The 15,617-nt window shown below is 46.4% G+C and overlaps 1 protein-coding gene across 1 annotated transcript in view; it reads left to right on the forward strand.

The window, feature by feature from the left end:
• The window catches only part of LOC309564445 (uncharacterized protein), a 382,799-nt gene that overhangs the window by 77,053 nt on the left and 290,129 nt on the right, over nucleotides 1–15,617 (forward strand). The window contains 2 exon segments of the mRNA XM_082269075.1: nucleotides 6,071–6,636; nucleotides 12,507–13,110. Of these exon segments, the coding sequence (XP_082125201.1) occupies nucleotides 6,071–6,636; nucleotides 12,507–13,110 (1,170 nt within the window).

Raw genomic sequence — 15,617 nt, forward strand, 5'->3', positions numbered from 1 at the left:
CGCTTTTTGCGATTTTCTTTACCAAACATAGGTAGCATAAAACAAATTGGCCGAAAATGTTAAAAAATTTTGATTTTTAAATTTTTTTTGGGGGGGAATTTCATATAAAAAAATGTGAAAAATATTGCTATTTTTGCAAAATTGACGCTCTTTTTTTGTTTATAGCGCGTGATCAAAAAATCGCACAGGTGATCAAATACCACCAAAAGAAAGCTCTGTTTGTGGGAAAAAAAGGACGCCAAATTCGTTTAGGTACAGCGTCGCACAACCGCGCAATTGTCTGTTAAAGTCACGCAGTGCCGAATCGCAAAATACCCCCTGGTCGGAATGGGGGTAAAATCTTCCGGGGCTTAAGTGGTTAGTGATGTAGCTGGGGGCCGAGTTGTGGATGGCTTTGTAAGTTAATGTTAGTACTTTGAATTTTATTTGTTGGGTGAGCGGAAGTCAGTGGAGAGATTGGCAGAGAGGAGTAGCAGACACTGAATGGAAGCCAGTGTAGGGATTGGCAGACACAAGCGGTTGATATGGTGGATGAGTCTGGTAGCAGCATTCATGATGGACTGAAGGGGGGATAGCCTAGGTAAAGGTAAGCCAATGAGGAGGGAGTTGCAGAAGTCAAGGCGCGAGATAACCAGGGAGTGAATTAGAAGCTTTGTGGTGTCATTGTTTAGTAAGGTGTGTATTCTGGAGAAGTTGCGGAGGTTGAGGTGGCATGATTTGGGTGTGGGCCTGAAAGGAGAGTTCAGAGTCCAGAGTTACCCCTAGCACCCTGGAATACGGGGATGGGCTGATAGTTGTGCCGTTGATCTTGAAAGAGAAATAAGGGGAAGGGACATGTGGGGGAGGAAATATTATGAGCTCGGTTTTGGATAGATTGAGTTTGAGGAAGTGGCGTGACATACAGTCAGATATGTCTGTTAGTAAATCAGTCACACATGAGGAAACTGAGGGGTAGAGAGATAGATTTTGGTGTCATTAGCATAGGAATGGTATTGAAAGCCATGAGAGGCTATCAGCTGACCCATGGAGGAGGTGTAGATCGAGAAAAGGGGAAGTCCAAGCACAGAACCTTGAGGGACCACACAGTAAGAGGAATTGAAGAGGAGGAGGTAGAGTTGTAAGTGACACTGAAGGTGCGGTGCGATAGGTAAGATTTGAACCAATGGAGAGCAGTGGCAGCTGGTGCTCAAGGTAACACAAAAAGGAGTTCTGGCACTGATCCAAGACATGAAAATCCTATAATGTCCTTGTATGAAGAGTGCACTATAATAATGGGAAAATTAATCTGATGCTCCACTGCTCGCCCGATCCTAGACACAGGATGGTGAATAGATAGGTAGGGATAAAAAATAGAATGGCGCTCTAGTGTGCATCATAATAGTGAATAGCCCCAATGGAAGCTCAAATATACACAATCTTGTGAAAGTTTATTGGGTATGTCCATAATTAGTTAAAACAATAAGCATGTATTCCTACCGATCCTTGAAGCCTCTCTGTCTCCCTGGCTCTCACGGTCCGGTGTGCGCCCGCGTCCCTGAACCGGAGCCTGATGCGTTGCACTCCCGCAGTGCCCGCCGTGAGCACCGGGAGCCGCACGCTGATGACGTCACCAGAGGGAGCCGGAAGTCTGCTGAGAGTCAGCCGAAGAGACTACCCGAAAGCCGGAAGGAGCGGAGGAAATGATGTGCTCGCTTCTCTGGAGCCTCCCGTTGCCACAACTACATGTTTCGCTACGAATGTAGCTTTGTCAGCTGGTGCTCAAAACTTTTTTTGGGGGGTGCGCAAACAGAAAAATGTAATAGGCATTGCTTTGCGGCAAGAAACGCTGTAAAAAATTGTGTGACTTTGAGGTCACAAAAGTGTGAAAGGGGCCTTCAGTAATTAAGGTATAGTGTGCCCCCTTTCAATGCAGAGTGGCCACGGCGTGCCCCCTTTCAATGCAGAGTGACCACAGCGTGCCCCCCTTCAATGCAGTGACCAGCGTGCCCCCCTTCAATGCAGTGACCAGCGTGCCCCCTTTCAATGCAGAGACCAGTGTGCCCCCCATCAATGCAGTGACCAGCGTGCCCCCCTTCAATGCAGAATGACCAGCATGCCCCCTTTCAATGCAGATACCAGCCTGCCCCCTTTCAATGCAGAATGACCAGCGTGCCCCCCTTCAATGCAGAATGACCAGCGTGCCCCCATTCAATGCAGTGACCAGCGTGCCCCCCTTCAATGCAGTGACCAGCGTGCCCCCTTTCAATGCAGAGACCAGCCTGCCCCCTTTCAATGCAGTGACCAGCGTGCCCCCCTTCAATGCAGAATGACCAGCGTGCCCCCTTTCAATGCAGTGACCAGCGTGCCCCCTTTCAATGCAGAGACCAGCATGCCCCCCTTCAATGCAGAATGACCAGTGTGCCCCCTTTCAATGCAGAGATCAGCGTGCCCCCTTCAATGCAGAGATTATCGTGCCCCCTTTCAATGCAGAGACCAGCGTGCCCCCTTTCAATGCAGAGATCAGTGTGCCCCCTTTCAATGCAGTGACCAGCGTGCCCCCTTTCAATGCAGAGATCAGCGTGCCCCCTTTCAATGCAGAGTGACCAGCGTGTGACCAGCGTGCCCCCCCCCCCCCCCCGAGACCAGTGCACTTACCTGCAGCGGCGTCGGCTTCTTCTCAGTCCCCCGGCGTCTCCTCGAGTCCTCCCGCCTCCTCCTCGGCCAATGGCATGGGGTTTGCCTTTTGGCCAATCAGGAAGCGGGTCTCATTCGCTATTGTCACATAATGGGTGGGCTTGTGGCGCGTTGCTCTGCGCCCCGGGTCCACCCTTTGCTGAAGCCTATTAGAGCCTCTGGCTCTAATCAGGTGATTTTAAAAAAAAAAAACATTGAGCTCCATGCGTCCGGCGCCCAGCATGCAGATTAGGGGGCCGGACGCATGGATGGGGGGGGCGGCGCCCCTGCGCCCCCAACGCACTAGCCGCCACTGATGGAGAGTACAGTCACGGATGACCAAATAGAGTTTTTTGAGGAGGAGGAGGGGTTGGTCAGCTCTATCAAAGGTAGCGGAGAGGACCAAGAGTAAGAGTATGAGAAACGTTTTGACCTCAGGCAACGCAGGTGGTTTCTTACTGTTAGGGCTACAAGATTGTGGAATTCTCTACCACAAGAGGTGGTTTCTGTGGGAAGTATGGCTGCTTTCAAAAGACATCTGGACGTACATCCAAAGGATCAGAACATTCAGGGGTATGAGAGATGATTACGGCCACACACACCTATACAGGTTGAACTGGATGGACTATTGTCTTTATTCAACCTCAACTACTATGTAACTATGTAAAACATTTCTTAGCCTGTCATGAAGAATATGTTCCACCATTGGTTTCAGAGGGAGGAAAATTCTGAGGGTTCTGAGGGAAGTAGAGGAGCTGAGGGGTCTGTGAGGAGTTAGTGGATAGTGAGGAGCCTTGCAGTCAGAGTTCTGGCAATTATCCTGATTAGCTGGCAAAACAAATGAGGAGGTTCCTCTTCCTGGACGTCATGATGACCCCACATTGACCTCACAGCTCTGCCTCAGAGCAAAACTCGAAGACAGAAGGAGGATCATTTTTATCAGTCCTTATCTGAAGACCTAAAGTTGATCAAAACCAGTTCAGAAACCAAACCAACCCAACAGAGAAAAGAGAATTTATGATCTAGCAGGTCAAGTGAGTTCGGGGATCCCGAAAATGTAATAACATTAAACAGTCCAAACTAAATTTCCCAACCCCTGCTGTCCTCCTCCTACCCACACCGGGCTGCCATTGGAGGGAAGAGAACAAAATCCTCCCCCACACTAAACAGTCCAAATGAAATGTGTTCTTATGGGGGCATGAGTCCTTAACTGTACAGCAACCCTCCTAACTCCCCTCCCCCACATCCTAATATTGTGTGACCAATACCATCCGAATAATTCTTACTTTCATTTCCCAAAGTTATCCGTCTACAAGGAGACCTGTATAGATCAAATGACGGCACCAATGAAGATGGAGGAGAACCAAAGTCACGTGACTGAGAAGATACTAAACCTCACCCTGGAGATCATCTACCAGCTGACCGGAGAGGTGAGGGGGATTCTGGGAGGTCACATGACATCACTCTTATCTCTATTAATAAAACACAGACCTGACCGGAGAGGTTAGGAGGAGTCTGGGAGGTCGCATGACATCACTCTTATCTCTATTATTAAAACACAGACCTGACCGGAGAGGTGAGGAGGATTCTGGGATTCTAACAGGATATTCCTATTGGTTCCCCAATACAGAGATTTCCTCCTATGAAGTCAGGTGATCATATGACCATCACAGTGCCTCCATGTGACTCCTTAAAACCTGAGAGACACAACATGCAGAAGATTCTAGAAGTCACCAAGAAGATGGTGGAGCTGCTGACAGGAGAGGTGAGCGGTGCTGGGAATTCTGGGACATTATCCAGTAACAGACAAGGGATGTGTCTGGATGGTGACTGTATCATTGTGTGTGTCAGGTTCCTATAAGGTGTCAGGATGTCACTGTCTATTTCTCCATGGAGGAGTGGGAGTATTTAGAAGGACACAAGGATCTCTACAAGGACGTCATGATGGAGAATCAGCCGCCCCTCACATCACCGGGTAAGAGGAGACTTTATTGTAAAGGAGTGAGCAGTACGGAGGATCCACCTAGATCCCCCATCATCTGATAAACACATAGAAACAATTTATTCAGTCATAACTGCTAGAAAATTATGCGTAACCCCCAAACATTATTTATTTTATAAGCTGAGGCCATAGAAAAAAAATGGTGGGTGTTGTAATTTTCTATGTCACACAGTATTCGTGCATTGGTTTTTCAAACACCATTTTTTTTGGGAAAAAATACACTTTATTGAATTTTAGTGCACACAAACACGATGATAATAATGTGATAACATCCTCCAACTTTGGAACCTTAAACAGAAAGTGATAATGAGGGAGGAGTCAGTAACCCAATTGGTATCAGGACAATATCCCCCTGAACATAATCCCCCCGGGACATAGGGTTAGGGTGAGAGTTAGGGTTAGGATTAGGGGGGGGGGGGTAGTGTCTAGGGAGGATATTGTCCGCAGGGATATTGTCCTAGAATCAACCCGATGATGGTGGTCTTCAGGATCAGTCCAGTCTTCATCTTGGTTGACCTCGCCCCATCCTCACTCTCTGACCTCTGGTGGGGCTCAGCCCCGCTGTTATGCATGACTAAATCATGGACTAAATAAGGAAGTGCGGGACTTCTTGTGTTGGGAAGATGGCAATGAGTGATAGAGGGGGAGGGGACACTCGTCCTATAATCCCCTCATCACTGTCACTCCTATAAAAGACAGTTCTCGTTGTTTCCTCACTCTCTGACTAAGATCCATGAATAAAGAAATGAACTGGTAGGAGATCAGAGGACCCATTTACTAGTTACCTTGAGGGGGGAATTGTAAGATCCTCAGAGACAAAGCTGCCTGATGTGGGCGGAGTCCTGGTTTAGGGGAACCAATCTGCTGATGTCTAGTAATAATCTTTGTATTTCTATTTTAGTAGATGGACGGGAGATGAGGAAACCCTCAGAGGATTGTCTCACTTTGTCTCCAGACTGTAAAGTAGAAGATGAGGACATCACACAGTATAGTCCAGGAGAAAACCCGGCTACCTCAAATGTCCATCTGGCACCACACAGTGTAGATGGACCATCGTATTCCTCTTATCCTGAGGAACCTCAGACTGTGAGGGACGGTGCCGGACCATCGTATTCCTCTTATCCTGGGGAACCTCAGACTGTGAGGGACAGTGCTGGACCATCGTATTCCTCTTATCCTGAGGAACCTCAGACTGTGAGGGATGGTGCCGGACTATCATATTCCTCTTATCCTGAGGAACCTCAGACTGTGAGGGACGGTGCTGTCAAGAGGTTTTCCTGTACAGAGTGCGGGAAGAGTTTAAATTCTAAATCCAGTCTTTATGTGCATAAAAGATCTCACACAGGTGAGAAGCCGTATTCCTGCTCTGAGTGCGGGAATTGTTTTTCGCAGAAGTCACATCTTTACAGACATCAGAGATCACACACGGGGGAGAAACCGTATTCCTGTCCTGAGTGCGGGAAATGTTTTTCACATACGTACAATCTTTACTCTCATCAGAGACTGCACACGGGGGAGAAGCCGTATTCCTGTCCTGAGTGCGGGAAATGTTTTTTAGTGAGGAGGCTTTTTGAAACACATCAGAGATCACACACGGGGGAGAAGCCGCATTTCTGTGCTGAGTGCGGGAAATGTTTTACAGACAAGTTCACTCATAAAAGACATCAGAGATCTCACACAGGAGAGAAGCCGTTTTCCTGTCCTGAGTGCGGGAAATGTTTTCCACAAAAGTCCGATCTCTATAGACATCAGAGATGTCACATGGGGGAGAAGCCATTTTCCTGTCCTGAGTGCGGGAAATGTTTTTCACAGAAAGCCCATCTTTATAGACATCAGAGATTTCACACCGGGGAGAAGCCATTTTCCTGTCCTGAGTGCGGGAAATGTTTTTCACAAACGTCCAATCTTTACTCTCATCAGAGACTGCACATGGGGGAGAAGCCATTTTCCTGTCCTGAGTGCGGGAAATGTTTTTCAAGAAAGTACAATCTTTACTCTCATCAGAGAGTGCACACGAAGGAGATGCCACTTTCCTGTCCTGAGTGAGGGAAATGTTCCTCATTGAAGTCCTGTCTTCCTGTACATCAGGAGTGCCACACAACCCTGGAGTTGTATTAGTGCCTTGAGTGCGGGAAATGTCTTCTATATGAATATTGGTGGACATGTGGGGAAGAAGCACGCCCTGATATACACCTCAGATATACTCCATGGCTGATCTTCATCATGTAAGAAACACTTCACAAGGAGATCAGAGATCACCACCAAAGACATGGATGAAGTGTTGTCCCATGTTGGCCATTGATAGCAGGAGAAAAATAAAAATTGAGTCCTTACCTTTCATTGGCTGAGTGCATTTTGTGGTGGAAAACTTTCACAAACAAGTACAGGTCTATTTTTTTTTTTTTAATTTCTGTTTATTAAAGGTTTTCAATAAAAGACAACATATAACAGGTCTGTTTTTTTTTAATTAAAAATTTAAGCAAATTTCACACACATTCACTGAGCCGTGATGAATGTTGGTCGTGTTTTATTTAATACAATGATTTCCTATCATCATTGGCTCCATCCAGTGGTCATAATTGGGTATTGCACTATTTTTTTTTCTGATAAAGATATTTCAGGAATAATTCCTCAATATGGCCACTAGATGGAGCTGACAATCATAGGAAATCACTGTATTTAATAAATTACAGCCAGACTTTATTACGGCTCGGCAAATGGTTGTCCCATTTGTCCAACTAATTTTTCGTAAATAGACCCCTCTGTTTGCTATGTCAGGCGTGGTCTCATACAAAGGAACATATTACCGTCCTCTAAAGCCCCGTACACACGATAAGATTATCGAACGATCTGTCGTCTGTTTTTTGTGGCATGCTAGTCTGATGTGGAAAGTGAAGAGGTTATTTTCATACGAATTTTCCCGTACGACAGAATTCTACTTCAGAAGTGATGTCATGTGTTGGATTGCTTTGTATGTGTTGTTTCGTCTGAGCATGCCTAGTCTTGCTCTTAAGATTTTTTTCCCGTCAAAATCTGTACTAATGAGACGAAAATCGGACGTTGTATTACGGACAACAAAAATTTTATAGCCTGCACATCAGGATTTTGTCAGCTGAAAAGTCAGAGTTGGCTGTCGAAAGCACCATACTAACAATCCGAAAATCGGCAGATCGGTCGTCAGATGAATTTTCCCTTCAGATTTTCTTATCGTGTGTACGGGCCTTAACACCTATACAGAAAGAAGTCTATCTGGATGAAAGCAACCTGGGTTAAACCTTGGGTGTCGTACCCAGATCCGACTCTGTGAAGATGGTCTGTGATGACGCTTCAGGTACTAAATCCTGCGCGGGGCGCTCATATTGGCACTCACTGAAACTCGCAGAGCAGAGGACAAGGCCGTGTTCATACTAGGAGACGAGACGATTCTCGGGGCTGCGGTTCCTCTGAGCTCCACATGGTGGTGTTCTCACTTCTACCCAGATAAGAAGAGATGTCAGGCACAGCCAGGAAGTGATGTCAGGCACAGCCAGGAAGTGATGTCAGGTATAAATAAGAATTTCCAGGTCAGAGCTGAGTCGCGAGGAAGTTTAGAGGAGACCTTGCTGGAAGTGACAGCAGAGGAGGTAATAAGATCTTATTTTCTATTTACACCCAGTAACGCCTCGTCATGTTCCGTCCTCTTCCTCCATAGTCATTGTGATGTCTTTTATATATTAATATAAAGGATTTATTATTATACAGGATTTATATAGCGCCAACAGTTTGCTCAGCGCTTCACAAAAATGAAGGCAGACAGTACAGTTACAATACAATTTGGTACAAGATGAATCAGAGGGACCTGCTCGTTAGAGCTTACAATCTAGGAGGAGGGTCAAGTGATACAAAAGGTATGGTTGATATTTTTGAGGCCAGGTTAGTGATGTAGCTGGGGGCCGAGTTGTGGATGGCTTTGTAAGTTAATGTTAGTACTTTGAATTTTATTTGTTGGGTGAGCGGAAGTCGGTGGCGAGATTGGCAGAGAGGACTAGCAGACACTGAATGGAAGCCAGTGTAGGGATTGGCAGACACGAGCAGGTTGGTATGGTGGATGAGTCTGGTAGCAGCATTCATGATGGACTGAAGGAGGGATAGCCTAAGTAAAGGTAAGCCAATGAGGAGGGAGTTGCAGTAGTCAAGGCAAGAGATAACCAGGGAGTGAATTAGAAGATTTGTGATGTCATTGGTTAGGAAGGTGTGTATTCTGGGGAAGTTGCGGAGGTTGAGGTGGCATGATTTTGTTGTGGGCCTGAAAGGAGAGTTCAGACCTGGAAGGGTGAGGATGGGCTGATAGTTGTGCCGTTGATCTTGACGGAAAAATCACGGGAAGGGACACATGGGGGAGGAAATATTATGAGCTCAGTTTTGGATAGATTGAGTTTGAGGAAGTGGTGCGACATCCAGTCAGATATGTCTGTTAGTAAATCAGTGATACGTGAGGAAACTTGAGGGGTAGAGAGATAGATTTGGGTGTCATTAGCATAGGAATGGTATTAAAAGCCATGAGAGGCTATCAGCTGACCCATGGAGGAGGTGTAGATTGAGAATAGGGGAAGTCCGAGCACAGAACCTTGAGGGACCCCACGGTAAGAGAAATTGAAGAGGAGGAGGTCGAGTTGTAAGTGACACTGAAGGTGTGGTGCAATAGGTAAGATTTGAACCAATGGAGAGTACAGACCAAGGAAATAGAGTTTTTTGAGGTGGAGGGGATGGTCAACTGTATAAAAGGTAGCGGAGAGGACCAAGAGTAAGAGTATGGAATAGTGACTGTTGGTTTTTATTGTTAATAAGCCGTTTGTGAGTTTTAGGAGAGCAGGTTCTGTGGAATGTTGCAGGTGAAATCCAGACTGAAGGGGATCAAGAAGGTTATTTTCAATGGGGTGGCAGCTTAGTCTGTTGTAGACTAGAGGTTCCTCTTCCTGGACATCATGATGACCCCACATTGACCTCACAGCACTGCCTCAGAGCAAAATTCGAAGACAGAAGAAGGATCATTTTAATCATTCCTTATCTGAAGAACTAAAATTAATCAAAACCAGTTCAGAAACCAAACAAACCCAACAGAGAAAAGGGAATTTATGATCTAGCAGGTCAAGTGAGTTCAGGGATCCTGAAAATGTAATAACATTAAACAGTCCAAACTAAATTTTTCAACCCCTGCTGTCCTCCTCCTACCCACACCGGGCTGCCATTGGAGGGAAGAGAACAAAATCCTCCCCCACACTAAACAGTCCAAATGAAATGTGTTCTTATGGGGGTCATGAGTCCTTACTGTACAGCAACCCTCCTAACTCCCCTCCCCCACATCCTAATATTGTGTGACCAATACCATCCAATTGATAATTACTTTAATTTCCCAAAGTAATCTGTCTACAAGGAGACCTGTATAGATCAAATGACGGCACCCATGAAGATGGAGGAGAACCAGGGTCACGTGACTGAGAAGATACTAAACCTCACCCTGGAGATCATCTACCAGCTGACTGGAGAGGTGAGGAGGATTCTGGGAGGTCACATGACATCACTCTTATCTCTATTAATAAAACACAGACCTGACTAGAGAGGTGAGGAGGATTCTGGGAGGTCACATGACATCACTCTTATCTCTATTAATAAAACACAGACCTGACCGGAGAGGTGAGGAGGATTCTGGGAGGTCACATGACATCACTCTTATCTCTATTAATAAAACACAGACCTGACCGGAGAGGTGAGGAGGATTCTGGGAGGTCACATGACATCACTCTTATCTCTATTAATAAAAACACAGACCTGACCGGAGAGGTGAGGAGGATTCTGGGAGGTCACATGACATCACTCTTATCTCTATTAATAAAACACAGACCTGACCGGAGAGGTGAGGAGGATTCTGGGAGGTCACATGACATCACTCTTATCTCTATTAATAAAAACACAGACCTGACCGGAGAGGTGAGGAGGATTCTGGGAGGTCACATGACATCACTCTTATCTCTATTAATAAAACACAGACCTGACCGGAGAGGTAAAGAGGATTCTGGGAGGTCACATGACATCATTCTTGTCTCTATTAATAAAACACAGACCTGACCGGAGAGGTGAGGAGGATTCTGGGAGGTCACAAGACATCACTCTTATCTCTATTAATAAAACACAGACCTGACCGGAGAGGTGAGGAGGATTCTGGGATTCTCACATGATATTCCTATTGGTTCTCCAATCCAGAGATTTCCTCTCCTGAAGTCAGGTGATCATATGACCATCACAGTGCCTCCATGTGACTCCCTAAAACCTGAGAGACACAACATGGAGAAGATTCTAGAAGTCACCAAGAAGATGATAGAGCTGCTGACAGGAGAGGTGAGCGGTGCTGGGAATTCTGGGACATTATCCAGTAACAGACAAGGGATGTGTCTGGATGGTGACTGTATCATTGTGTGTGTCAGGTTCCTATAAGGTGTCAGGATGTCACTGTCTATTTCTCCATGGAGGAGTGGGAGTATTTAGAAGGACACAAGGATCTCTACAAGGACGTCATGATGGAGAATCAGCCGCCCCTCACATCACCGGGTAAGAGGAGACTTTATTGTAAAGGAGAGAGCAGTACGGAGGATCCACCTAGATCCCCCATCATCTGATAAACACATAGAAACAATGTATTCAGTCATAACTGCTATAAAATTACATAGAACCCCCAAACATTCTATATTTTTTAAGCTGAGGCCATAGAAAAAAAATGGTGGGTGTTGTCATGTTTTATTTCACATGGAATTTGTGGAGTGATTTTTCAAACACAAATGTTTTGGAGAAAAAATACACTTTTTTGAATTTTAGTGCACACAAACACAATGATAATAATGTGATAACATCCTCCAACTTTGGAACCTTAAACAGAAAGTGATAATGAGGGAGGAGTCAGTAACCCAATGATGGCGGTCTTCAGGATCAGTCCAGTCTTCATCTTGGTTGTTCTCCCCCCATCCTCACTCTCTGACCTCTGGTGGGGCTCAGCCCCGCTGCTATTCATGACTCAATCATGGACTGAATAAGGAATTGCGGGACTTCTTGTGTTGGGAAGATGGCAATGAGTGATAGAAGAGGAGGGGACACTCGTCCTATAATCCCCTCATCACTGTCACTCCTATAAAAGACAGCTCTCGTTGTTTCCTCACTCTCTGACTAAGGTCCATGAATAAAGAAATGAACTGGTAGGAGATCAGAGGACCCATTTACTAGTTTCCTTGAGCGGGGAATTGTAAGATCCTCAGAGACAAAGCTGTCTGATGTGGGCGGAGTCCTGGTTTAGGGAAACCAATCTGCTGATGTCTAGTAATAATCTTTGTATTTCTATTTTAGTACATGGACGGGAGATGAGGAAAACCTCAGAGGATTGTCTCACTTTGTCTCCAGACTGTAAAGTAGAAGATGAGGACATCACACAGTATAGTCCAGGAGAAAATCCGGCTACCTCAAATGTCCATCCGGCACCACACAGTGTAGATGGACCATCGTATTCCTCTTATCCTGAGGAACCTCAGACTGTGAGGGACAGTGCCTGACCATCGTATTCCTCTTATCCTGAGGAACCTCAGACTGTGAGTGACGGTGCCGGACCATCGTATTCCTCTTATCCTGAGGAACCTCAGATTGTGAGGGACGGTGCCGGACCATCCTATTCCTCTTATCCTGAGGAACCTCAGACTGTGAGGGACAGTGCCGGACGATCGTATTCCTCTTATCCTGAGAAACCTCAGACTGTGAGGGACGGTTCTGTCCTTCCAACAGACAAGAGGTTTTCCTGTACAGAGTGCGGGAAGAGTTTAAATTCTAAATCCAGTCTTTATGTGCATAAAAGATCTCACACAGGTGAGAAGCCTTATTCCTGCTCTGAGTGCGGGAATTGTTTTTTGCAGAAGTCACATCTTTACAGACATCAGAGATCGCACACGGGGGAGAAACCGTATTCCTGTCCTGAGTGCGGGAAATGTTTTTCACATACGTCCAATCTTTACTCTCATCAGAGACTGCACACGGGGGAGAAGCCGTATTCCTGTTCTGAGTGCGGGAAATGTTATTCAGTGAGGAGGCTTTTTGAAACACATCAGAGATCGCACACGGGGGAGAAGCCGTATTTCTGTGCTGAGTGTGGGAAATGTTTTTCAGACAATTCCACTCATAAAAGACATCAGAGACTGCACACAGGAGAGAAGCCGTATTCCTGTCCGGAGTGCGGGAAATGTTATTCAGTGAGGAGGCTTTTTGAAACACATCAGAGATCGCACAAGGGGGAGAAGCCGTATTTCTGTGCTGAGTGCGGGAAATGTTTTTCAGACAAGTCCACTCATAAAAGACATCAGAGATCTCACACAGGAGAGAAGCTGTTTTCCTGTCCTGAATGCGGGAAATGTTTTTCACAAAAGCCCGATCTCTATAGACATCAGAGATGTCACATGGGGGAGAAGCCATTTTCCTGTCCTGAGTGCGGGAAATGTTTTTCACAGAAAGCCAATCTTTATAGACATCAGAGATCTCACACAGGAGAGAAGCCGTTTTCCTGTCCTGAGTACGGGAAACGTTTTTCACAAAAGTCCAATCTTTACTCTCATCAGAGAGTGCACACGAGGGAGAAACCACTTTCCTGTCCTGAGTGAGGAAATGTTCCTCACTGAAGTCCTGTCTTCTTGTACATCAGGAGTCCCACACAACCCTGGAGGTGTATTAGTGCCTTGAGTGCGGGAAATGTCTTCTATATGAATGTTGGTGGACATGTGGGGAAGAAGCACACCCCGATATACACCTCAGATATACTCCATGGCTGATCTTCATCGTGTAAGAAACACTTCATAAGGAGATCAGAGATCACCAAAGACATGGATGAACTGTTGTCCCGTGTCGGCCATAGCAGGAGAAAAATATAAATAGTAGGGCTGGGGAATATAATCGAAAGATCGATGCATCGCGATTTGACCCTTCGCGATTCTGCATCGATGCGGGCTGCCGGCATAATCGATTATACAAAATGACGTCATCAGCCGCGGCCACGCCCTATCGCGCAAGGGGAAAAAAAAAATCGCAAGATCGGCAGCTGAGTGGGGGCCTGGGGGTCTCTGTCAGTGTCAGTCAGCTATGGGGGTCTGGGCAAGGGGGGGACTCACTCAGTGTTTGTCAGTGCTGTGGGGGATTGGGGAAGGTGTGGGGGACATCCAGGTCTCTGTCAGTGTGGGGGTCTGGGCAAGGGGGAGGACTCACTCTCAGTGTTTGTCAGTGCTGTGGGGGATTGGGGAAGGTGTGGGACTTCCAGGTCTCTGTCAGTGTGGGGGTCTGGGCAAGGGGGGGGACTCACTCACTCTCAGTGTTTGTCAGTGCTGTGGGGGATTGGGGAAGGTGTGGGACATCCACCCAGGTCTCTGTCAGTGTGTCAGGCTGCAGTCAGCTCAGCTGTGGGGGGAGGGGGGTCTCTGTCAGTGTCACTGTCACTGTCACAGGCAGCTCTGGGGTAAGGGGGGCCCCGGGGGTTTTGGCTCAGTGCATGCAAGGGAGTCTGACAGACAGACAGTCATATTTTATGAAAGATGTTGCTTGGTTGACTTGTTGCGGCTTAGTTTACAAGTTTTTTTTTTTTATTTTTTTTTTAAACACTGACAGAGTTTGGCAACTTACGTCATCCGTCTCCGTCACATACGTGGTAGTATGGTGGTAAATATGGCAGAAGGAAAAGATCGAGAGATAAAAAATGCACCTAGCGTTTTTAAGAGCAAACATCTGGGCACATTTCGGATTTTACGAACACACAGGGAAGCGTGAGTTGGACAAGACACACGCCGTATGTAAAGCCTGTCACACAAAAATTAAATACCTAGGGAATACTATGAACTTGAGAAACCATGTTAGCCGTTTTCACTCTGAGTTAGTAACACCTGTCGCCACCAGCAGTGCCACCACTGCCAAGGAAAGACTGCTAGACCCAGATCAGCCAAGAATTGATGCCATACTGTCAACTTATCCGCCCAACTCAGAAAAAGGGAAGAAACTAACCAAAGCTGTGGCAGCTTTCATCTACGGCCTTACTCAGTTGTGGACAACGCCGGGTTTCGCTACCTTGTGAAGACGCTAGAGCCACGTTATAAGATCCCATCACGCAGGCACTTTACAGAAAACGTTATACCTGCACTCTACCACGACACCAAAGCTCAGGTACTTGCGTCAATGAACCAAGCCAGTCGAGTCGCAATAACGTGTGATTCATGGACGTCAGTCACAACGGAGTCCTATGTTACTATAACAGCACATTACGTTACTAAGGACTGGCAGGTCTTGTCACATGTGTTGCAAACAAGAGCCATTTATGAGTCTCACACAGGTGCTCATCTGGCAGAGCTACTGTCTCATGTGGAAGAATGGCAGCTGTCTGATAAATCTGTAGTGCTTGTGACCGACAACGCGGTGAACATGATAGTTGCAGCTCAAGTTGGTAAATTTCCTCATGTTAAATGTTTTGCCCATACACTCAATCTTGCATGTCAGCGGGCACTGAAAGGGGCCACGCTCTCCAGGCTTCTCGCCAGAGTGCGACGAATATCCACATTCTTCCATCGCAGCACTAGAGCAAGCCACTGTCTAAAAGAGAAACAGAAATGTCTGGGCCTGAAGAATCATAAGCTAATAACTGATGTGCCAACAAGATGGAACAGCGCATATGACATGGTCGAGAGGTTCTTAGAACAACAACCTGCAGTTTGTGCCACCTTGCTGTCTCCAGAAGTCAGAAAAGGAGAGTCTGATCTCTGCACTCTCAATGAAAAAGATGTGTCAAATGCAGAGGACGCTGTGAGTGCATTAAAGCCAATGAAGGATGCAACCTTGCTGATGTCAGAAGAGCGCAACCCAACAGTGTCTCTCATTGCCCCTCTAAATGCACAACTGCTCCAGAGCATGACAGACACCATGG

This window comes from Pelophylax lessonae (genome assembly GCF_965119305.1).
Source record: "Pelophylax lessonae genome assembly, chromosome: 9".
Classification (NCBI taxonomy): domain Eukaryota; kingdom Metazoa; phylum Chordata; class Amphibia; order Anura; family Ranidae; genus Pelophylax; species Pelophylax lessonae.